The sequence below is a fragment of the Chiloscyllium plagiosum genome, unplaced genomic scaffold (assembly GCF_037043375.1).
Source record: "Chiloscyllium plagiosum isolate Xiang-an unplaced genomic scaffold, Cpla_swu_hap1 HiC_scaffold_4, whole genome shotgun sequence".
Lineage (NCBI taxonomy): Eukaryota > Metazoa > Chordata > Chondrichthyes > Orectolobiformes > Hemiscylliidae > Chiloscyllium > Chiloscyllium plagiosum.
Genome location: NW_028270142.1, coordinates 134,112,757 through 134,137,760, shown reverse-complemented (window position 1 = coordinate 134,137,760; position 25,004 = coordinate 134,112,757). Strand labels below are relative to the sequence as shown.

General features: G+C 41.6%; 1 protein-coding gene across 4 annotated transcripts; it reads left to right on the top strand.

The window, feature by feature from the left end:
- The first annotated feature begins 203 nt into the window (after positions 1-203).
- LOC122548863 (uncharacterized) lies at positions 204-25,004 on the top strand. 4 transcript variants are annotated; one of them, XR_015757051.1, is made up of 9 exons: positions 205-507; positions 1,848-1,987; positions 3,033-3,116; positions 9,305-9,398; positions 14,217-14,391; positions 17,308-17,402; positions 18,264-18,415; positions 20,113-20,201; positions 24,365-25,004. XR_015757051.1 is itself a non-coding variant. In XM_043687748.2 (8 exons), the coding sequence occupies exons 2-7, from the start codon at positions 1,950-1,952 to the stop codon at positions 18,408-18,410; spliced, it is 633 nt and encodes a 210-aa protein (XP_043543683.1). In that variant the 5' UTR covers positions 204-435; positions 1,848-1,949; the 3' UTR covers positions 18,411-18,415; positions 20,113-22,031. The 4 variants fall into 4 exon arrangements, 3 of the variants coding, with proteins under 3 accessions (XP_043543683.1, XP_043543681.1, XP_043543682.1); XM_043687748.2 differs by lacking the exon at positions 24,365-25,004 and having other exon boundaries at positions 204-435; positions 20,113-22,031; XM_043687746.2 differs by lacking the exon at positions 24,365-25,004 and having other exon boundaries at positions 20,113-22,022.

The following is a 25,004-nucleotide window of genomic DNA, read 5'->3' as shown; positions in this document are numbered from 1 at the left end:
TCCCTCTTAGGGGGAATGGAGGGAATGGAATGTTTGGTCCTCCCGCGGAGAGAGGGCGCTGTTTAATCTTCCCAGTGACAAGGGGCTCTGTGGGTCCTCCCACTGACAGGGGGAGTTGCTCGGTCCTCCTGCTGACAGGGGGCGCTGCTCAGACCTCCCGGTAACACGGGGCGCTGCTCGGTCCTCCCGGTGACAGAGGGAGCTGCTCGGACCTCCCACTGACAAGGGGCGCTGCTCGGACCTCCCGGTGACGTGGGAGCTGATCGGACCTCCCGCTGACAGGGAGAGCTGCTCGGACCTCCCGGTGACGTGGGAGCTGATCGGTCCTGAATTGCTCGTCCTCCCGCTGACAGGGGGAGCTGCTCGGACCTCCCGGTGACAGGGGGCGCTCGATGTCTGCCAACGGCGGCATTCATCTTTGAGCTTGATGATTGAGTAAGATCCGCATCTCATTGAGAGTAACGGACGGCAGTTATGGACATGCCGCCTGTACACAGGTGCATGCAAGTGAGTGAAGTCCGGGGAGTTTCCTAAACGGACAGCCGGGTCTCCGTGCCTCCCCCCCCCCCGGCGGTATGACTCTGTATTGGCCGAGGCCTGAGATCCGCTGAGTGGCCCAGGGCTATACTCCCGAAAAGGGGCCACTTGGCCTAGACCTGATGGCAACTACTGTGGAATTTTATTTTTAAAATAACGTCTTTATAAAAGTCACAGTAAGGATGTCCTAATGGCATTATCGTTTAATTATAAATCTAGAGCCCTGTTAATATTCTGGGGGGACAGTGGTTCATATCCCTCAATCTCAAATAGTGGAATTTCATTCAATAAATATCAGGAATTCCCATGAAACCAATGTCGGAAACTCCAACTACTTTGTTACTGTCCTTCAGGGAGGGCTTCGGACCCCTAGCAATGTGATTAACAGTTAACTGCCGGCTGGGTAGTTAGGGATGGCTAATAAGTACTGGCTTGGCCAGTGATGTTGACATCCTGTGAACGGATTTTACAAAAATCGGTGTGTTTTAAAAGAACTGCGGACGCTGGAAGTTAGAGACAAACACAGAAACTGCTGGAAAATTCTCAGCAGGTCTGGCAGCATCTGTGGAGAGATATCAGAGTTAACGTTTGGGTCATGTTCTGAAGAAGGATCGCTGGACCGAAAATGTTAACTTATGCTTATCAGTATATTCTTGGATTCAAAGTGGTGGACAGTACCTCAATAATTACTGCAGTTTGTTTTCTCCAGCTCCTTCTACTGTTTGTACTTGGTGTCCACATCTGCTGGAGGTGCTCAGAATAGTTGCAGATCTTTCTGTGGTTTATGTGTTCTTAGGCAGGACAGTGCTGCCTGTCTGTGGGATTATTACATTATTTTCCCAGAGTTTTCATTTGTAAATTTTAAAACTGAACCTTTTTATCTTTAGGCTTGATTAAGTGGCAGAATGTTAAAACATTACTGTTGAGAAATGGTGGTGGAGAAAGACAAAATATAAATCTTGTTGATCACTGCTGAATTGTCAACTGTAGAAGGCTTGGAAAAGTTAAGGTGTCACAGGAGCACTGCAACACATTTCCAATGTGTTGGCTCCAGGTCTCAATGATGGAGGGAGGCTAAAGATTAGACTTGTCTGTGATCTCAGAGTCAGGATGTAGCTTGGGAACAAATGTAGGTTAAGAAATAAAATAGGGTTTCATATCACCAAACAAGAAATTTGTAAGCGTATTGTTGGCAAAATCAGATTCCTTTCCCAAGTAATAGATGGGACGTTACAAAGACATCATTCAAAGGAGGTTTTAGCTGTGCTGTATGTGATTTGTACTAACCCCATTTCCATGTTTTCCTGTAGCTTTTTGCTGAAAACGAGCATATACAAAGAAAGTTGAAGAAACTTCGGCTGAAAAATGAACAATTGGAACGCGAGCTTTCAGAAGTCCAGGGAAAGCTGCAAATGCAACAGCTGATGAGGGACTTTGTAACTACCAGAGAGTAATTAGCTTTTATTGCATACTGTAGGAGTCCTTAAGCACTGCTACATTATTATATCTATCTGTGTATAAAACAACTCACAAATATTACAACAGCAAAATTCCATTCGGAGAAAGAAAGAAAATTGAAGCCTGCTGGACAAGATGCTGGCCATATTCTAAAACTCACAATTACCAAACTTGGGTGTGTGGTAGCATGATGATTATGTTACTGGACTAGTGATTCAGAGACTGGCTAATGAGCTGGGAACTTAACTTCAAATCCAACCAGTGTAGCTTCGGAATTTAAATTCAATTAATTAAATATATTTAGGAATAAAATGTGCTACCAGTAATGGTGACCAATTAAAGTTCATCTGACTCACTTATGTCTTTTAAGGAAGGAAATCTGTCATCCTGTCTGGCCTGTCCATGTGAGACTTCAGGACCATTGTACTGTAATACGGCAGACTTGTAACTGCTTTGTGAAATTGTCAATCAGATCATTCGGTTGTATTCAGCAAGGTGGCCTCTCTCCACCATGCTGTCAAGAGTAGTTTTGTTGTACATGTTGGCTTTGCCAGTGTGTCCATAGCCACTGAATAAATTTTTACAACCTCTTGAGTTGTTTGTTGGCTCGATTAACCAGCTTTTTTAATTGTATCCCATGCTTTCAAAACCTTGGTTTGTTTAAATGACATTTTGTTGACATCATCTCTAATCTAAAAGTTAAAATAATTCTATTGTTTGCAATTAATGTTGTGCAGCAACTGCCTTTTAAAATGGTTTCAACCATTTTGTGAAATTGACAAGTAGTGAAATAAAGAGTCTGCTCTCAGCATTTTATTTGCCCGATATAATAGGAATAGACTAGGAATTAATATCTGTGCAGGAATTGGAGGATATACCACTGAAGTCTGCATCTGTGCATGAGCTGTTCTTTATTTACAAAGTGTTAATGCAAAAAAGCTGCGAGCATATTAGTTCTAACCCTTGTTGGATTTAATTGGAATGATGTAGAAGATACTACAAAACAAATACTAACCATCACCGTTGTGTTTTCCAAGTGCTCAAATACAAACAGAACCACAACCATGGCACAAAGGAGGTGTTAAAGAAGGCAGTGTTTCAAAGGCAGATGAAAGGAGCAAGTAAGTATCTTCATTGCCGTTTTCAAAAATATTTGTGTATTGAGCAGAACGAGGCAACCAAACCTTGCCTTAATTTAGAGTGAATGAAGGATAAGTGATCTAAGAGGCCAGAAATAGTTTTTGCTTTAAAGAAGATAGATGCATACAGGGTTATAATAATTATTCAGGCCAGCATTTCCTTTACTTGCCCCCACCAGAACCGTTACTTTGTCCCCAGCAACCTTGGAAGAAATAGTATAAATTAAATATTTGTGTAAAATACAGTGATAATTTGTTCTGCACTGGTCTGCAAGAGACTTTTGAGGCAGACGCCAAACCTTGGAGGAATTAAAGTTGATTGTCACAAAATAAATGCAAATAATCTCGATCCATATGAAGTCCACAGTGAGTAGGTACTTAGTTTCATACAAATAGTAATTAAGAAAGGCGATGGTTACATTTAATATCTGCATAAATGTAAAGCAGGCAACATATTGGTTGGGTACTGAAAGTGAGTTGCATTTATCAAGACTGTTTGTGGATTTGGGTGTCTGAAGTCAACATTTTCTACAAATTGAAAAGTCTTCTTTAGAAATGTTTCGACAATGATGTGCAATATAATTTATGTTATAGCTTGCTAATGCAGTTTCTATGCCTTGTCAAAAATTGTCAAATAAATATGCAATCATAATCAGAGAAATTGTTGGTTAGATCTCGGAGTTATGTCTTTGAACTCAGTTCGAATATTTTTCCACCAACAAGTAAATTCTTAAGAATTCTATATGTAACCTGGCTTTTAATCTCATTTTTAAATCCAACAAGGTCACATCGGAATGGAACCTGGAAGCTCCTAGTTTCCGGTCTGTAATTCCCCCCCCCCAAACCAGTGTCTGCCCTGCCATCGTCCTGGTATTGCCCTGTCACCCCCCCCCCGATATCCGCCATCCCCTCAGTGTCCACCCTGTCAGACTCCCCAGGATCCACCCTGTAATTTCCCTCTCCCCCATGACTGTCCATCATTCTCCTAGTATCTGTTCCATGATCTGCCTGGTACCCGCCCAATGCTGCAATCACCCTGGTATCCACCCTTTCCTTCCCCCCAGTGTCCGCTCCATCATCCTCCTGGTATCCACCTTGTTATCCCCCTGCACTGCCCTGTCATTCGCCTGGCATCTGCCCTGTCAACCCCCCCCCAACCACCGGTATCCACACTGTCACCTCCCCGGTTATCCGCCCCGTCATCTTCCAAGTGTCCTCCCTGCCAGACTACCCGATATCCGCCCTGTCAGCCACCCCCAGAATCTGCCCTGTCGTAATCCCCCCCCCCTCAGTATCTGCTCTGTCGTCGTCTGCCCCCCACCCCCCAGTATCCACCCTGTCATCCCAATGGTTATTCACCCTGTCATCCACCCGGTTTCTGCCCTATCATCCCCCAGGATGAAGGGTTACTCCAGTAACCTTTGCATGAAACACCAATCAACCTTTTGCTTTCCTAATTCCTTGCTATACCTACATATAACTTTGTGATTCATGTACCAAGATCCCCAGATGTCCCTGACCCACAAGGTTTGCAAAATCTCTTTTGATTTCAGTCGTATTTTGCTTTTGTATGTTTTGTGCAAAATGGAGCAGCTCATATATTCCCATATGATTCACCATCTGTATTTTCTCCCCCACTGACTTAATCTGTCTATATCTGTTTGCAGACTCTCTACCTCCTCTGGGCTACCTATCTTGGTATTGTTGTCAAAGATACACCTTTTGGTCTGCTTTTTTTTATTCATTCACGTGATGACGGTGTTGTTGGCTAGGCCAACATTTAGTGCCCCATTCCTAACTGGCCCACATGTAGGCCAGACCAGATAAGGACAGCAGATTTCCTTCAGGGGCATGGGAACCCAGATTGTAGCTTCAGGGTGCAGGGCCTGGAGTGTAGGGAGGTTAGGAACATGGCATCAATTTCCAAGGAGGGTGTCTGTAAACAGGAAAGTGGCTTGAAGTGTGTATACTTCAATGCAAGAAGTATACGAAATAAGGTAGGTGAACTTGCAGCGTGGGTTGGTACCTGGGACTTCGATGTTGTGGCTATTACGGAGACATGGCTAGAACAGGGACAGGATTGGCTGTTGCAGGTTCCAGGATTTAAATGTTTTAGTAGGGTCAGAGGTGGGGGTAAAAGAGGGGGAGGTGTGGCATTGCTTGTCAAAGATAGTATTACAGTGGTGGAAAGGACGATGGATGAGGACTTGCCATCTGAGGTAGTTTGGGCTGAGGTTCGGAATAGGAAAGGTGAGGTCACCCTGTTAGGAGTCTTTTACAGGCCTCCCAATAGTCCTAGAAACGTAGAAGAAAGGATAGGGAAGGTGATTCAGGAGATGAGTGACAGTAATAGGGTGGTGGTTATGGGGGACTTTAACTTTCCTGATATTGATTGGGAAAGCTATAGCTCAAGTTCGTTAGATGGGTCAGTGTTTGTTCAATGTGTGCAGGAGAGTTTCCTGACACAATATGTAGACAGGCCAACAAGAGGTGAGGCCATACTGGATTTGGTTCTGGGTAACGAACCAGGCCAGGTGTTAGAATTAGAGGTAGGTGAGCACTTTGGGGATAGTGACCATAATTCGGTGATTTTTACTCTCGTGATGGAGAGGGATAAGTGTGTACTACAGGGCAAGAGTTATAGCTGGGGTCAGGGAAATTATGATGCGGTGAGGCATGACTTAGGATGTGTGGCTTGGAAAAGTAGACTCCAAGGCAAGAGTGTAAATGATATGTGGAGCTTGTTCAAGGAGCAACTATTGAGTGTCCTTGATAATTATGTACCTGTCAGGCAGGGAGGAAAGGGTCGTGCGAGGGAACCGTGGTTTAATAAGGAATTGGAATCCCTTGTTAAATGGAAGAGGGCGGCCTATCTCAAGATGAGACGTGAAGGTTCAATTGGGGCGATTGAGAGTTATAGGGTAGCCAGGAAGGACCTGAAGAGAGAGCTAAGAGCAGCAAGGAGGGGACATGAAAGGTCCTTAGTCGGTAGGATTAGGGAAAACCCTAAGGCTTTCTATAGGTATGTCAGGAATAAAAGAATGACTAGGGTAGGAATAGGTCCAGTCAAGGATAGTAGTGGGAAGTTGCGTGTGGAGGCGGAAGAGATTGGGGAGACACTGAATGAATACTTTTCTTCAGTATTTACTCAGGAACAGGGCATTGTCGTCGATGTGAATACTGAGTCACAAATAAGTAGAATGGATGGCTTTGAGGTATGTAGAGAAGAGGTGTTGGAAATCCTGGAAAAGGTGAAAATAGATAAGTCCCCTGGGCCTGATGGCATTTATCCTAGGATTCTCTGGGAAGCAAGGGAGGAGATTGCAGAGCCATTGGCCTTGATTTTTATGTCCTCTTTGTCTACAGGAGTAGTGCCAGAAGACTGGAGGATAGCAAATGTGGTTCCCTTGTTCAAAAAGGGGAGTAGGGATAACCCTAGTAACTATAGGCCGGTGAGTCTCACTTCTGTTGTGGGCAAAGTCTTAGAGAGAATTGTAAGGGATAGGATTTATGCACATCTGGATAGGAATAATGTGATCAAGGATAGTCAGCATGGTTTTGTGAAGGGCAGGTCGTGCCTCACAAACCTTATTGAATTCTTTGAAAAGGTGACGAAGGAGGTTGATGAGGGGAAAGCGGTAGATGTGGTATATATGGATTTTAGTAAGGCGTTTGATAAGGTTCCCCATGGTAGGCTACTGCAGAAAATACGGAGATATGGCATTGAGGGTGAGTTGGAGGTTTGGATTAGGAATTGGCTGGATGGAAGAAGACAGAGGGTAGTAGTTGATGGCAAAGTTTCTTCATGGAGTGCCGTCACTAGCGGTGTTCCGCAAGGATCTGTTTTGGGACCATTGCTGTTTGTCATTTTTATAAATGACCTGGAAGAGGGGTTAGAAGGTTGGGTGAGCAAGTTTGCGGATGATACGAAAGTCGGAGGAGTTGTTGACAGTGAGGAAGGATGTGGCAGGTTACAGCAGGATATAGAGAAGCTGCAGAGCTGGGCAGAAAGGTGGCAAATGGAATTCAATGTAGCTAAATGTGAGGTGATTCACTTTGGGAAGAATAACAAAAAGATGGGGTACTGGGCTAATGGTCGGATACTTGGTAGTGTGGATGAGCAGAGGGATCTTGGTGTCCATGTACACAGATCTCTGAAAGTTGCCACCCAGGTAAATAGTGCGGTGAGGAAGGCATATGGCGTACTGGCTTTTGTTGGTAGAGGAATTGAGTTCCGGAGTCCTGAGGTCATGATGCAGTTGTATAAAACTCTGGTGCGGCCGCATCTGGAATATTGTGTGCAGTTTTGGTCGCCATACTATAGGAAGGATGTGGAGGCACTGGAACGGGTGCAGAGGAGGTTTACCAGGATGTTGCCTGGTATGGAAGGAAGATCGTATGAGGATAGACTGAGACACTTGGGGCTGTTTTCATTAGAGAAAAGAAGGTTTAGGGGTGACTTGATTGAGGTGTACAAGATGATTAGGGGGTTAGATAGGGTTGACAGTGTGAACCTTTTCCCGCGTATGGAGTCGGGTATTACAAGGGGGCATAGCTTTAAATTAAGGGGGGGTAGATATAGGACTGAAGTTAGGGGTAGGTTCTTCACTCAGCGAGTCGTAAGTTCATGGAATGCCCTGCCAGCAGCAGTGGTGGACTCTCCCTCTTTATGGGCATTTAAGCGGGCATTGGATAGGTATATGGAGGATAGTGGGTTAGTATAGGTTAGGTGGGCTTGGATCGGCGCAACATCGAGGGCCAAAGGGCCTGTACTGCGCTGTATTCTTCTATGTTCTATGTTCCTTAAAGGACATTAACGATTCAGATGGGTTTTTCCAGCAATCAACAATGGATTCATGGTCATAGAGATGTACAGCATGCAATCAAACCTGTTGGTCCAACTTGTCCATGCTGATCAGATATCCTAAACTAATCTAGTCCCATTTGGCCCATATCCCTCTAACCTTTCCGATTCATATACCGATCCAGATTTCTTTCACATATTGTAATTGTCAAAAGGTGTGGTGCTGGAAAAGCACAGCCGGTCAGGCAGCATCCAAGGAGCAGGTGAGTCGATGTTTTGAGCACAGTTTATGCTCAAAACATCAACTCTCCTGCTGCTTGGATGCTGCCTGACCGCCTGTGCTTTTCCAGCACCACACGTTTCGACTCTGATCTCCAGCATCTGCATTCTTCACTTTCTCCCACAAGTTATAATTGTACCAACCTGCACCACTTCCTCCACGTGAAAGAGTTGTTCTCATCATTTGACTCTTAATTCCAGATTTTAAAAAAAATTGAATTCAAGTTTCACCATCTACTGTGGCAGGATTTGAACCCAGGTCCCTAGACATTACCTAGCTCTGTGGATTAACAGTCCAGTGATAATACCACTAGGCCATTGCCACTCCTAATCCAAGACATTGATATTGGTTGAAAGTTGTTGATACTCCATTGATCTTTATGGCATTCCATTAGTTACAGCTTGCAAAGTGAAAAAGGAAATTTCCCTCTACCGTCTGCTTCCTTTTAGCTAACCAGTCTTTGATCCATGGTGATGTCTTAGCCATTACACCATGTGATGTTGCACCTTAGCAAATACCATTTTAACATCCAAATGCACCACCTTTTCTGGTTATGTGCCTTGCTGGCTACTTTCTTAGCCACGTTTATGTTATGCCCCGATGTTTTTTCAAGTTGACTTTTTATTTTAAGCATTTTAGTATGCAGAAGTAAATTGTACTGTGTAGTCTCTAATTATTGTCCTATATATAACTGCCTTGAAGAGCACTGACTTCTTTAGGGAACTACAGCAGCAACCGTTCTATGCCATGGGCATTTCAAAAGCAGCAGCAAGGTGACGGATGAATGATTTGTTTTTTCTCCTGATGATTGAGCACGGTAGGTCAGGGTGGCCAGTAAGTTACTAACTGTATCAATGTGTCACAGCACCTTTAGGATGTCCCAAACTACGGGAGCACTCATGGTCGATTTAAATTTGTAAAATCTTTCAGTTTGTTGGGTATTCACTTCTCTCCTGTTACTCCAATCCTGTGTAACCTGTATGTGACATCAGTTTCATTTTACATGGTTCAATCTTAATGCCTCGAGGAATGTGTTATTTCAGAAATAACGATACTGGACTAAATATCATGTCTTTGTTTAAAAAGTCGACTGCTACAGATGTATAACGCTCTACAGAAACGCTATGAAAAAGAAATTAAAACCAACAAGGAGCAGAGTGAAATCATCTCTAATCTCACTGTGAGTTCTGCATTTTTGTATCACAACTGCATCATGTTTCATTCATTATCAAGTGGCTATCTGTACCTGAAATATTGACAGCTTGGGATGATATGGAATTGACAAGCCTTTACCTGTGAGAATGTTGAAGACATGCTGAATTTAGAAGTATTATGGCATAGAATGAGACCATTGCGTCTGCACCAGCTCTTCAAATGAGCATAATTTCCTATTGCCAATCTCCTGCTTTTCCCTGCATATTCTTGCATGTTATTTCTCTCCAAGTAATCATCCCGAATCCTCTTGAATGTCTCAGCTGACCTAATTTGATGTAAAATGAAACTGGAAGCTTGTTTATGTCAGCCATGTTTTATTTTAACCATACATAAAAAAGTAGTTCTGTTCAAGGAAATGTTTGCCCATTAGCCTGAATTTGGAGATATTTATTTTTCTTTATACGGTTAATGGGAGTCACATGGAAGAAGAATGGGTGGAAATCATAATTACCAAACATTTATTTGTTTACTTTGTAAGACAACATGATGGTTTATATCCATGATATATGTAAACAACAATAACAACAGCTTTCATTTCTATGCCACCTTTAACATAGTAAGATGTCCCAATGTGCTTTACACAAGTAGTATTGAACAAAGTTTGACATTGAGCCACATATGGATGGATTAGGATGATCAAAGATGTCATTTTAAGGAGTGAGTTAAACACTCGCTGTCACATCTGCTTGTTTAACTCACTCTCAGTATGATTCCTTGAATAAATTCTGCTCCTCTCTGCGACAGGATTTCCATTCTGACCTTCTTGTTCTCTGTTGTTACTTTGGTTTTCTCTCCTGGCACTTGACATAGTTTTAAAGAATGTCTTACTGGAAGAAAGTGAGCAGCAGAGGGTTAGGGCAGGGATGTGTGAACTGAGTGTCTGTTAAAGTAAATTATAAAGGATATAATAGCAGTGCATTTAAAAATACAGAATATGATCAAGCAAAGTCAGCGTGGCCTTTTGAAAGGAAATTCATACCTGACATTTACTAGAGTTCTTTGAGGGGATAATGGGATAGATAATGGGAAAGGAATGGAAGTACTACATTAGGAATTTGATAAGGTGACACACTAGCCTACTTAATAACAGGAGCCCATGGTGTTGGACAAAATATATTAACATAGAGGACTGGCTAACTACAGAAGACAGAGAGTTGAGTTAAGGGGAGCATTTTCAGGATGGCAACATGTAACTGATGGTGAGCCACAGATATCAGTGTTGCAGCCACAATTATTTACAGGATATATTAATGACTTGGATGAGAAATGAGAATGTACTATAGCCAGATTTGCAAATGACAGAAAAATAGGTGGGATGACAGTTGGTGAAGGTGCCATAATGGGTAAAGCAGACAGGTTAAGTGAGTGGGCAAGATCTTGGCAGATGGAATATAATATGGGGAAAAGTGAAGTTATGTACTTTAACAGGAGGATTAGAGGAACTGAATATTAGTTAAATAGAGAAAGACTAGAGAATGCTACAGAAAGGGATTTGGGAGTTCTCATCCATGAAACACAAAAAACTGTCATTCAAGTTCAATGGGTAATAGGGAAGGCAAATGGAAAGTTAGAGTCATGGAGATGTACAGCACGGAAACAGACCTTTCGGTCCATCTCGTCCATGCCAACATGATACCCTACATTTGCCAGCATTTGGTCCATATCCCTCTTAAACCCTTCCTATTCATATACCCATCCAGATGCCTTTTAAATGCTGTAATTGAACCAGTCTCCATTACTTTTTCTGACAGCTCATTCCATATACACGACGCTCTGCGTGAAAAAGTTGCCCCTTAGGTCCCTTTCAAATCTTTCCCCTCTCACCTCAAATCTATGCCATCTAGTTCTGGACTCCCCCATCCCAAAGAAAAGATTTTGTCTATTTACTCTATCCATGCCCCTCATGATGTTATAAACCTGCGTAAGGTCACTCTTCAGCCTGCGACGTTCCAGGGAAAACAGCCTCAGCCTATTCAGGCTCTCCTCACTGTCTCTCCTCCAGGGAATAACTGTGGTTGGGGTATTGTTTTCCCATATACTCTCTTTGTTGCACTCCCTAACTATATATCCTTCCTCAAACAGTGAATCACCGATGAGATGGAAGAGGAGTGAGATTGACTATCTCATTGCTCCTGCTGCTGTTCCATGTATTCCGACAGGGCATTCACTTTGCAGCGCAGTTGGTCTTAAATGTTCAAATTTAGATGGAATGAAAGCATTAATTACCCGGACCGTGGCCAAGATCGAAGTCTAAGGCGAGCACAGATCAGCAGCCGGTTGACACAGGGATCTGGGCGTTGACCTTTCTTTCAAAGGGAATGGAGTACAGAAGTTGGGAGGTTTTGCTAAAACTATTCAAGGCACTGGTTAGATCCCAGTTGGAATACTGTGAACAACTTGAGAACCCTTATCCGTGGAAACATTTACTGGCATTGGGGCAGTCCAGAGTAGGTTCACTTGGCTAGTACGGAAGGAATGTCTGATGAGGAGAGATTGAATAGATTGGACCAGTACTCAATGGAATGTAGAAGACTGTGAGGCGATCTTATAGAAATGTACATTTCTTGGGAGACTTCACAGACTAGGTGCGGAAAGGTTGTCTCCCCTTCTGGTAGCGTCTAGGACCAGAGGGCAACAGCCCAGAAGAAGGGGCTGCACATTTAAGATAGAAATGAGGAATTTATTTTCTCAGAGGATCGTGAACTTGCGGAATTCTTTACTGCAGAGGAGTGTTGAAGCTGGGGCATTAATTATTTTCAAGGTTGAGAGAGACAGATAGTTAATCAGTAAGGGAATAAAGGGTTAAAGGTATGAAAGTGGCATTGAGGATTGTTAGATCAGCCATGAACTTGATTGGCTGAATAGCATACATCTGGTCCTACATTTTGTGGCCTTTTAATGGTCTAATAATTAAGCATCTCAGCAGGTGAGGGTACGGTCACTTATATTGCTGCAATGAGAAAGAGGCCGGAGTTGGAAGGCCGCTGACAGCCCGAGAGGCCTGGTGCAGTACATTAAAAAGTGATAATGGAGTTTGAGGGCAATGAGAATTATAAAATGGAGACATTGGCAGGCTGGGAGCCAGTATTGATCAGGGAGCACAGAAGTGATAGGCAGTGTTCCCTGTAAGCTGTGTGTGTGGCTGCACATCATTTGAAATCCTCGTGCACGCTCCTGTCATCCTCCACTGTGTGACTTCCACTCTCTTTTAAATATATTGCGCACACTGTAAGGACGTCTGCGCAGGAACAACAAAAATTAGAGAAAACCTTAGTGCTGGGACTTATTGCAATCTAGAATATCGGCAGCAAAGTTTAGGATAACTTGGCTGGAAGAAGAGAGGTGAGTCAGGATTGCAACAGAGTCAAATCTAGACCGAACAAAAATGTGAGTGAAAATTTCAGTAGCATATAAACTAAGGCAGAGGTGAAGCTGAGAATGTTATGGAATTGGAAGAGAGTGGTAAAAATAGTCAAGCATGACACCAAGCTGTGCACGATCTAGTTCAGCCTCGGGCAGTTGCCAAAGGTGGCTTTGCTGGCAAGATAAGAGTTTGTAGTGGACACTGAAGGCAATATTTCCTTTGCTATAATCTTTCTTGTCCAAACATACAGCATGAGCAGAGATTTTCTTTAATAGATATTAGGAAGACTGATTTTGATATTTGCTGCGCATGTTCCTGTTGGTTAGTGAGTTTTTACATTTGTTTCTTTTGCTGCCAACTCAGCTAATTGTTCATTTTAAGTTTTTCCAAACCTTTAGGCATCTTTGAACAATGTTGTTTACTACCTTCTTTTACAACCTGTAACTTCTGGAATAACGTTTAGATTGTAAGTGATATTCTATCCTGACCTTTGCTTATACCACGGTTAGTTGTTCGTGTTGAAATACTATATTTAGATTCAGCAACAGATCATTTCAGTCAGCTCTCAATTAATAACAACTTCAGAAAGTTTACACTGTGATACTTGGTAGGAAAGGTCACCAAAAGCTTTATCTAAAGAGATAAGTTTTAAGGAGTATCACTAAATAAGAGAGAGAGACGTAGGAGAAGCAAAAAGATTTAGGAAGGGAATTACATAGTTTATGGCCAAAAAATTGAATCTAAGCTAAATTAACATTGTTATCAATAATTGCCAAGAAGATAAATCTCTGGACAGTTGAACATTAACTCGATAAGTTAACTGTCAATGATAAATAATGGCACATATTTTCAATCTTCCATGCAGAGATATGAAAAACCATTCTCTAGCTCTCGGTCTAAACTGTTAACAAAATCTCAGTCTCTGACTAAACCTGTGGTTTTATTGCAGACTGCACCACAGTGTCCTTGGTGAACTCTCAGTAATTTCAGAATAACTGTGATCACCTCAGACTATTGAAGTCCTTTTAAGATAAAAAGGATTTTTTATTTAAAGGGATCTGTGATTTCAAACATGGTTGCTAACCAGGCATATATTGGAAAATGCACAAAAGATGTTTATATATAAATTTAATGTGAATGTTTATGTAAAAACTTATGAAAGCAATAGGACAGGTAAATGTATACTATGTTACGATTTGTGTATGGACGTGACATTATCTGAACCTGGAAATAGTTTCCATTTATTAACCTGCATGATTTTCTTTTCTTGTGATTTTGATTCAGAATGTGCTGCAACCCCAGAAAGATTGTATGATACACAATAGACAAACACTTCTCTTTCATTGCTATTATTGTTTCACTTATTCTTGGAGTTTGCACAGTGTAAGATGTTTGGTTCCTCACTCTTGCATCTTCCAGATGAACATTCATGAGTTAGAATTGCAGCTTGTGACATCAAAACAAAGAATTCAGCAGCTGGAACACCCTCCAACAGTGAGGAGACGAAAGACACCAACACCAGAGCACGGCATTACATCTCCTAAACACCAGTCTGATGGCAAAAGATGCTGCTCACCTGACTGTATCCACACTGGTGAGGCTTTAACTGATATTTCTTTCTTCTTGTGGATGTTAACTTATATAGACATCTAGTTTCTCATACACTGGCTCAAGTGGCCTTTCATCATCTATGAGTGGACTACTGGAGAATGTTTTAACTGTGAGGGGCAGGAAGTATCATAGACAGGGCTCTCTTGCCAACTTTGTCCTAATGACATCCCTACTTTCTAGCAGACATCATTTGATAGGTAATAGGGAATGGGAATAATATCTGGGAATTGCACCTCTCCCACCCGCCCATCCAGTCTTTTGCGGCAGTGAGGTCATTTGTGACAACTCATTATTACTCAGCTTGAGATCTGCAATCTCAGTATAGGGCACAGATTGAGCCCTTAACCACTTTGAGTTATACAGTTTGGAAACAGACCAGTCAGTCCAACCCGTCCGTGCCGATTAGACATTCCAATCTGGCCTCGTCCCATTTGCCAGCACTTAGCCCAAATCCTTCTGAACCCTTCCTATTCATATACCCATCCAGATGCCTTTTAAATGTTGTAACTATATCCGCCTTCACCACTTGCGCTGGCAGCTCATTCCATATGTGCACCATGCTCTGTGCAGGAAAGGTTACCCTCTGGAGCACATTACTTTCCTGAACTAGCGTGAACCTTATAAAGGCACACTGTGCAATTTGTGCAGCCTTGCAGTTTAATTTACATTCAGTAATTGTAATTGTTTAGCCCATCTAGCCCAATCCTCAGAACATAATCATTGAGATCTACAGCACAGAATAAAGCTCTTTTGATACATTGAGTCTGGACCAGCCAGAGACAATAACTTTACTATTCTAATCCCTTTTTCCAGCACTTGGCCCATAGCTTTGTAAGCCTTAACATTGTAAATGTGTACCTAAGTACTACTAAAATGTGATAAGCGTTTCTGCCTCTACCACTCTTACAGGTAGTGAGTTCCACACTCCTAGCACCTTCTGGGTGAAAGAAAATCTTCCCTCGCATCCCTCTAATCCTCCTGCCCCATACCTTAAACCTATGGCCTCTTGTCATTATTCCCTCGTGTCTACTGTATCTATGCCCCTCATAATTTTATACATCTTAATCAAATCTCACCTCAGTCTCCTCTGCTCCAAGGAAAACAACCTCAGTCTATCTAATGTCGCCTTTATAAATAAAACTGTCCAGCCAAACAGCATCCTGAGAAATCTTTGCACCCTCTGCAATACTGTCACGTCCATGCTGTAATGTGTATTATAATACAGCCCACATTAATCTAGCTGTAGCCCAACCAACATTTTATATGGTTTCCGCATAACTTTCCTGCTCTTAAACTCTAAACTTCAGTGAGTAAAAGGCAACTATTCCATATGCTTTTTTTAACCACTTTATCTCCCTGTCCAACCACATTGAGGATGAAGGGACCAACGCACATGCACACCAAGGTCCCTCTGATCCCTGGTGCTCCCAAGGTACTATACTGTTCTTCATGCATTCCCATGCCTTGTTTGTCCTGTCCAAGTGTACCAGAGAGAAAAGTGAAAACTATTGCCATCTCCCCTGCCATTACCTCCCTTGCCCCATTCAACAGCCTCAGACACATTTAATCGGGCCCTGGATATCTGGCTATTTTATGCCTGCCAGACCACTGAGCATGGAATAAGGTGAGGATATTTGACAGGGGAGTTTACTGAGGGATGTTCAGTTCATTCTGTCTTTACCAGCTCTCCGAATGATTGTTTAGATTTAAGTAATTATCTACCACTGTAGGAGCAGCAGTAGGCCATTCAGTCCATCAAGTCTCCTCCACCATTCAGTGAGATCATGACTGACCTGGTAATCCTCAACCTTTCAACCTTTTCCCATAACCCTTGATTTCTTTGATGATTAAAAATCTGTCTCTCTCAGCTTTGCAAATGAACCAGCCTCTAAATCCCTCTGTGTGAAAGAATTCCATATATTTATTACCCTCAGAGAAGGAATTATTCCTTGAATGCCTTGATTAGGCCTGTCTCCACTATACTTCCTGGCTGTTTGTTGCAGACTCTATTTGCTGCACAAAACAATGTTTTCTCAAGTCATGTTTGCTTCTTTTGCAAATGTCCTTATATCTGTGTCCACTCATCTTCAGTCTGTTCATGAACAGGAATAATCTTTGCTTATGTACTCTATCTAGCCCCTAACTTCTTCAATCTTCGTAACTGAAGTGTATCATCCCTGGAATCACTGTAGGAAACCTCTTCTCCACACTCTGCAACATGCTCACATCCTCCTTAAGGTGAGGCACCCAGAATGTTTTTTTTTAATGTGTTCATGGGATGTGTCCGTCTCTGGCTAGGCCAGCATTTATTGCCCATCCCTAATTACCCAGAGGTCAGTTCAGGGCCATTGTCTATGCCAGGTCCACAGCAGTGCTTCAGTTGTGATCTAAATGGTTTCTTATACAGGTTCAGCATAAAGAGTACTCTATCATTTCTCACTTACCAAGCAGCTTACAAAATTCCCGAATACATATCCATTAGTATGTGTTCTTGTTTTACTTTTGAGTGGAGCATTCTATTAAAATAATGTCCACATCTCTCTGATATTAAAATTGCATTCTATCTTACAATAATCTGATAATCTTTACCTTTCATAAAAACAGTTTAGAAATTAATATGGAATACAAATGTACATTTAATTTCTGATCTGAACTAAATTTGTCCAAGCAGAGGGCCAAGGTGGTCAGATTCTGATATTCAGACAAATTACCTGAGGGAGGCTTGCTTGGGTGACACTCTTGTATTTCATAACATCAGTTCAAAGGAAATCCTGTGAAACCAATGAAATTTGAGCAAAACTATTAAAAGAGGGACTATAAAAACAGACTAATTTAACAAGTTTTACTCCCCATGTTTGCAATCCTATCATTTCCTTTTAATATTTGTGGTTTTCTGTAGAGTTGTTGCTGGAGATAGAAAGACTGCAAAAGGATAAGAACAAACTGATAAAAGAGAGACGTAATCTGAAAAATGAGCTAGCTGGACTAGACAAGGTATTGTTTTGCTCATGATTTGTTGTAAGCTTTATTTAGTTGAGCAGTCCTCTTCAACTGGTTAAGTTATTTCATTGACATCTTGTCTGATGTGGCCATCACCACATTACTTCATGGGTATACGCTATGAGGGGTTCTTGTGGCGCAGTGGTAGGGACACTACTGAGCCAGGAGCCCTGCATTCAAATCCTCCCTGCTCCGAAGGATTGTCATGACATGTCAGAGCAATCTGATTGGAAAATATCTAGATATGTTATAAGGTTCTCTTGTGGTATAGTGCTAGTGTCCCTCCCTGCTCCAGAGATGACATCTCTGAAGAGGTTAATGAAGAAAATACCTAACCTGAGGAGCTCCTGCAGTGAGACCGTTGGCTTTGAACAACCATAACCATCTTCTGCAGTAAATCAGAAATTGTTGAGCTGGTGATGATTTCACCCCAACACTCTTAAAACAAAAAATTGTCAAGAGGTATCCCTACCCCTGAGCCAAAGGCTGGTTACAAGTGCCACCTGCTCCAGGGTATGTAATACTAGCACTGGTTAAATTGTCAGAATGTCATTGCATTCAGTGGATGATATTTAGTATGGCATAAGAATATGTGCCCTAACCATTTACTGTGTAATTTATGATCAAATTCCAATGCGCAGTGATCCCAATGCTTTTTAACTTGTTTTAGAACAAAGGTTGTGTGGCTTCAACATACAGTTCAATTGAATGTTCAAAACTGAATTAGCTAGTATCAGAGGGGCTTTATTGTCACTTCAAGTTAAGTGTAATAAACATGTTAAGAATATATTTTAAATGTGACTTCTGAATTTTTACGTTGCTTAGACTAATTTGATTATTCTTTGTGTAATGCAGGGTTTCTTTGAGGAAATTGAAGATTTAAAATATGCTTTGCAAGAATCTGCTAAACTGAATAAAGAGTATGAAAAATGTCTACGGGCCATGTGTGAAAAATGTGGCCTTCCATTTCCAGAAACATTATGTCCAGTTACCACAAAATGAAAAAAGTAATGAATGAGACCAATCCTTTTTCCTTATGTACAAAAATTGTCATACTTTTAGAATGTGTCATTTTTTTTTAAAAACAAGGACCTGGAGTTGCTGTTCTCTTGCACTGTTTCCTTTTCACTCAACCGATGCATAACCCAGTGCAAAAGGTCATGAAATGTTAAGCATGAGCTGTGATCAGAAGCCAGTCCCGTTCAGAAATCTAGCAGTGCTCTTGATGAGTAAATTATCAGTGGGACTTTCCACAACTTGCACTTGTTCATAGACATTTGGGGAGATTCCAGAATTTAAGATGGCTCTTTTAGGCACAATCATTATAAATAAGTGTGTTTTAAAAATTTTAGGTTTTTAAAAACCAAATTGCTAATGAACTCATTGCCCCAATCTAACAAGGTTATTTTTTTAAAATGCGTTCATTATTTTAAGATTGAGCTATTCATGACGGTGAGCAATTTAATAATGGTAATTAATCCATGCAACTTAATTAATTCTACCTTAAGATTTTTCTTGTGATAAGCCAATATTTCAGCTGAACTAATCAAACCATACCTACTTACCATTCTTAAAATCAGCAAGGGATATATAATAATTTAAAACCCTGCCCAAATAACTGATTGGTTCATGGTGAGTTTTGCATTCAGCAATACTCAAATTAATTTGAGAAGGAACTGGGCACTATTTACCCTAGAATAAGTATTTGTGTCTAAAGTGGAGACCATTCCATAGTATTTAAGCAGCACACCATATTGTTATTTTGGGTATGTTACTTAGTATAGTGACAGTAAAACGATTTCTACCAATGGGAGTCTATTTCTTTAATCTGGGCTGCAAATGAGCTTCAAAAAAAACAAAATCTCTTTTCCACACTGGAGGGAGGAAATATTAAATGGACTATTCACCATGTTGTGGCTGGGTTCCTCTTGGAAACGTTTTCAAAAGCCCCATGACCTTTCCACCCTCTTGCAGGGAAATATGTGGAGGATCCATCCAGTGTCTATTTTATAGAAAACTACTTATTTACTTAGCAACAAAAAATCAGTACAATCCACAGTAAAATGATGACCAAAACTGCAGCAGACTTAAATGGATTATTCCAACAACAAAATGCAGAGAGTGGAGAATAGTTACATAATACTGATGGTTTGTGATCCCAAACATTTGTGCAGGGCAAGCTCCGAGAGTGATTGACTGGTAAACTACCCAATCATCCTCATTCTGAGCAGCTACTTGTCCCTATATTCAGTCCAAAGGAAATGTTTGAAAAAGTTACATTTTTTAATAAAATGGTTAAGTAATTATTTGTTAAGCAATTTTAAGTTTTGTTAGAAACACATTATTTCATCTGTTTCTGTGCAAACAGTAGTTGGAATAATCAAGTTCATACTGCAGTGTCCTCACATTCTAAGCCCAGTTTCAAAATTTTTGAAAATGGCAAACATGTCAGAATGGCCAGGGCTGTCACCTGTTAACAGGGCTTTCCTCCTTTCTATGAACAGGACAACGTTTGAATTTTTATAGCACCTTCACAACCTCAGGATGTCTATTTTGAAGTATGGTCATTGTTGTAAAATGGAGAAAACTGCAACCAATCTGTGCAACAGGATGACTGGCGTTATATAACCTAAATAAGACCTCAGTAAGAAAACTTAACAGTTCTGAAGATTTTGAAACATTAATTCTCTTTCTGTCTCCACAGATGCTACCAGATCCTGCCGAATTTCTCCGGCATTGTCTGTATAACTGACCTAATGATCTGTTTTAATATTGTGAACCTAAGAGAAGAATGTGAGTTGGAAAAGCTCCCTGATGTACTTTGAATTGTGCTACAGGAGCATTTATGTTCACGGGAGAGGAGAGAATAGACAATAACTCAGTTAATGCCTTAAAACAATGCAGTACTTACTCCAATCTGCACTGGTATAGCATGCTAGATTATATACAAATTCATCTAGTATGGGATTGAACCCACAGTCTTCTGATTCAAAGTTAAGAGTGCTCCAATAATATCTTAGTGCAATATTATCTCCAGCACTTGGCTCTCATTTCCCTTTGAAACAATCTTGTGGTTGAGTTTGACATTTTTAACCAACCTGTTTGAGGGTGTGATGACCCTTGTCTCGACCAGGTGGACTTCAACCTGCACCTCCTGGCTCAGAGGGAGGGGCACAGCCACTGCATCTCAAGAGCCTCTGGCTAAGATTGATAGATATTCTCTAAGCAACCTGTTAGTGATGTTATTATGCATCTCTGGAGCAGGTGGGACTTTAACCCAGGCCTCCTGGCCTAGAGACAGGGACTTTGTCCGTGTGCCACAAGAACCTGTGGCTAAGATTGATCACTCAAAAGAATAGAAAGTCAAACGTGCTGGCTGTCAGCCTTTGTGGTTAAACCTAGTTGTTCCAACACATCAGGTGATTTAAATGAGATTAATGAGAATTGTGTTTTTTTTTCAGAAGAAATAGTGGTATGGATTGGGAAGTTGTTTCACTTGTGTAAATAGAAAATGATTCTTAGCAGTGAGGGTTCAAAATAAGTTCTGGTAAAAGAAAACATTCTTTAGCTGTGAGTTTGTGGCTTTGTTTATTAATTTGATTCCATAACCGGTAGATATAGTGCGTTTGGATGTTCAGAAGGCACCCGATAAGATGCCACGTCAAAGATTACAAGATGAAAGTTCATGGTATTCGGGTTAATGTTTGGTGAGATGTTAAACCAAGAACATGTCTACTATCTCAGGTGGATGTAAGAAATTCCATTACTCTATTGAAGAATAGCTGCAGATTTCTCTGTGTACCATGGCCAGGATTTATCCTTCAACTAATACCTGTTTTTTTCATTGTAATCTGGCTGCTATTTCTACACTTTGTTAAGCACTTAATGAGGTGCGAAGTGTGTGTTGTGACATTGTAAATTAATGTAAGTTTAGCAAAAGGAATTCTAGAATGGTGTTTTCATAGTTGCCCATGAAAGGGAAATCATGTTTAACCAATTTATTAGTGTTTTTTATAGATTAAGAAGCAAGGTGCATTAGTAGATGCTAGTATCTGCAATGTATTTGAACTTCCAAAGGGCATTTGAGAGGTGCCATACATACAAAAGGTTACTGCACAAGATTTGAGCTCAGAGTTTTGGAGTAATACAGAGGAACCTCGATTGTCGAAATGAGATGGATGGGCACTATTTTGTTTGGATAATTGATTATTCGGTTAATTGATACAATTCCTCTCCTCTGGGGCTCAGTTTTCTGAAGTTTCCTTTTTCCTCGCTCTGCCTGTCTTGCTTCCCCTCTCTGTCTCAGGGTTGTTTCTGAGCAGACACACACTTGTGTGTAAGGGACCTGCAGCATTGCTGAACAATCCCCCCCCCCCCACGAAAAGAAATCAGTTCAATGGGATTGACACAGCGAGCACTTGCTAAGTCCACTCCCCATTCAGGAGACTAGGCAGCAGCACACTGTGCGCGATACCCTGCCCATTCAACCCTCTGCCCTCCTGTCTACCCAACCAACCCTGTCCAAACCCGCCCCACCCCACCACATCCAACACTGCCTCCTGTCCGCGCCCCCATCCCTGGCCGACCCGGCTGCCAGGCCCCACCTCGTAACCCCCCACCCCCCCCCCCCCCACAGACACCAACACCAACACAGGACAATGTTGGAGAGATTATCTGGGGAAGGGGGGGTTTAGGGTACATCCCTGGGTAGAACTACAGGGAAAGTATGGGAGAGAGAGAGGCAGGCGGTCAGTCATTTTGGAGGCGGTGCCTGGGCTCCCATCAATGTCCAGGACTGTTCTCGGCAGCATTTCAGGAAGCTGGGTTCATTTTTAATCATTGTAGACAAAAGGCGTGATCAATGTTGGAAATGCCTCTTTGATGTAATGTTTCTATTGGGACCTCAAGATCTTCGGATAATCCAGAATTCGGATAATTAATGTTCGGATAATCGAGGTTCCTCTGTATGTTAACATGGTGAGAGAATTGATCAACTAACAGGAAATAAAGGTTATGGATAATTGGATCATGTTAGGTCAGCAAGCTGTTAACTATAGCAGAGGCAAGTGGTGAGTCTTCAAATATTTTCTATCTATATTAATGGCCAACTGCATTGTTAAATTTGCTAAGAATACAAGAGGTAGGGAAACAAGTTTTAAGTCATCACAAAGAGAGACTGCAAAGGGATATAAACAAGTTTAAGTGAGTGGGCAAAATTTTGGCAGATGGTATGTGATGTGAGAAAAGTGAGATTGCCCACTTTGGCAGCAAGAATAGAAAAGCAGTATATTATTTAAATGGCAAGAAATCTGGGTATCCTTTAGATGATTCACAAGACATTAGCAAGCAGGAACTGCAAATATTTTGGAAGCTAAAATGGAATGGTAGCCTTTATTGCAAGCAGGAATGGAGCATAAAAGTAGGGAGTATTGTTATAACAGTTTAGGAAATTAGTGAGACTGCACTGAGAGTATGCTATACAGGTTTGGTCTGCTGAAGGGACATATTTGCATTATAGACAGTTCTCAGAAGGTTTGGTAGGTATGTCCTGGGACAGTGGGGGATGCTTTAGAGAAGATAATAAAGAGAGTGAGCCTGTACTCATGGGTGTATTTCCTAATGAAGGGCTCTTGACTGAAATGTTGATTCTCCTGCTCCTCGGATGCTGCCAGACCTACTGTGCTTTTCCAGCACCACACTGTCCAGGACTGTCGACTCATGGGTGTATTGTAGAGTGAAAGTGATCTCATTAAAACAGAAAAACATTCTGACAGGTTTCCACCAGAGAGTCGCTGAGAGAATGATTCCTTTTACATGTGAGCCCAGAACCAGGCAGCACTATTTCAGAACAGGGATCTCCCTTTTAATATGGAGATGAAGTGGAATTTCTTCTGAGGGCTGTTAAACTTTGTAATTCTCTACTCCAAAGAACAGTGGTGGCTGGTCATGTTTAAGACTCAGACAGAATTTTAGTCTACAAAGGAGTCGGGGTCTGGGGCAGGCAGGAAGTGCTGTTGAGGCTACAATCAGATCAGCCTTGAACTTGGGTGAAGCAGATTTGAAAGACCAAATAGTTTACATCTTCCATTTATTATGTTCTTCGTTTTGATGTAATTTTTGAAAAAAGACATGCACTTTTATAGAATGTTTCATGCCCACATCTCAAAGTGCGTTACAGCCAGTAAATTCCTTGTGAAGTGTAATCACTTCTAATGTAGATAACGTGTCCAAATTGTGCACAGCAAGATACCTCAAGCAGCATGTTATAATCAAATACAGTAATCTGTTTTTGTGATGTTGATTGAGGAATGAACTAGCCAAGACACTGAGGATAACCCCCTTGCTCTTCAGAATACTGCTGCAGGATAAGATCATAACAAGTAGGAACAGGAGGAGGCTGTTGGGCCATTCAATAGGAACATGGCTGATCCGACACTCATAGCTTCCACTTTTCTGCCTTTTCCTCAGAATCCTTGATTCCACAACTGAGCAAGAATCTATTTATCCTAACCTGAAAGAGACACAAGGATGCCTCCCACCCAAGCTCTCTGGCAAGAATAAATTCCTCCTTATCATTTTTAAATTGGCATTACTATTCTGAGGCTATACCCTCTGGTCTTCTCACCCAGGAGGGGAAACATCGTCTCAGCATTCATCCTGTCAAGCCCCTTAACAATCCTACATATCTCAGTGAGATCACCTCTCATTCTTCTAAACTCCAATGAGTAGAGTCCAACCTGATTTAGCTTTGCTCATAAGACAGTCCATCCATACCAGGGATCATCTATTATCTTTCAGATAGATCTAACAAAGCTTTTCACTGTGTCCCAGTACACGTGACAATAAATTCAACTCAATTCATAGAGTCCTAGAACTATACAGCATGGATGAAAGGTCACCATGTAGAGCCTCTTCAGTACTGCATTGGAGCATCAGATTTGGTTTTTTCATTCCAGAGCTGGACCACAACGTAAATCCAGAATCTCGTGATATAGGGCAGGAGTGCTACTAACGGAGCCACAGCTGACAATCACTACTTTCACGATTCTTAATTTTGTTCATCTTTGATCTAGTGAGCAAAATGTGAAGCTCATACAACAGGGACTGCTTGCGAATGTGCCATTTTTATAATATTGCTGACTGGAAGTCATGGAATATAGTGCTTTATTGTTAAATTACATACCCCGGTGTAATCCGATAAAGTAGAGGTGTGAGTGCTTAATACAGAAACTGATGCAGGGTGCTGGCACGTGTAGAACCAGTGTAACGTTCTAGCAAATTATTCAGACTACCTGTGTGCTTCCACCCAAAATAAAATTAGCTACCCATTTTAATCCAATTTTCTAGCACCTGGTCCATAGCCTTGCAGGTTACAACACTTCATCTTCAGATTCAGGTGCCTTTTCCATGAGTGAAGGGCTTCTGACTCGGCAACCAAATGGTGCAGTGATTCTCTTGTGTTTTGAAAGTGACAGGGAATACAGGCTGTGGCAGCATTGGGGTGCAAGGCATGGAGTATCAAGAGGAGAATCCAAAGGGTGATTACAAATATATTAAGGACAAAAGGGTAACTAGGGAGAGAATAGGGCCCCTCAA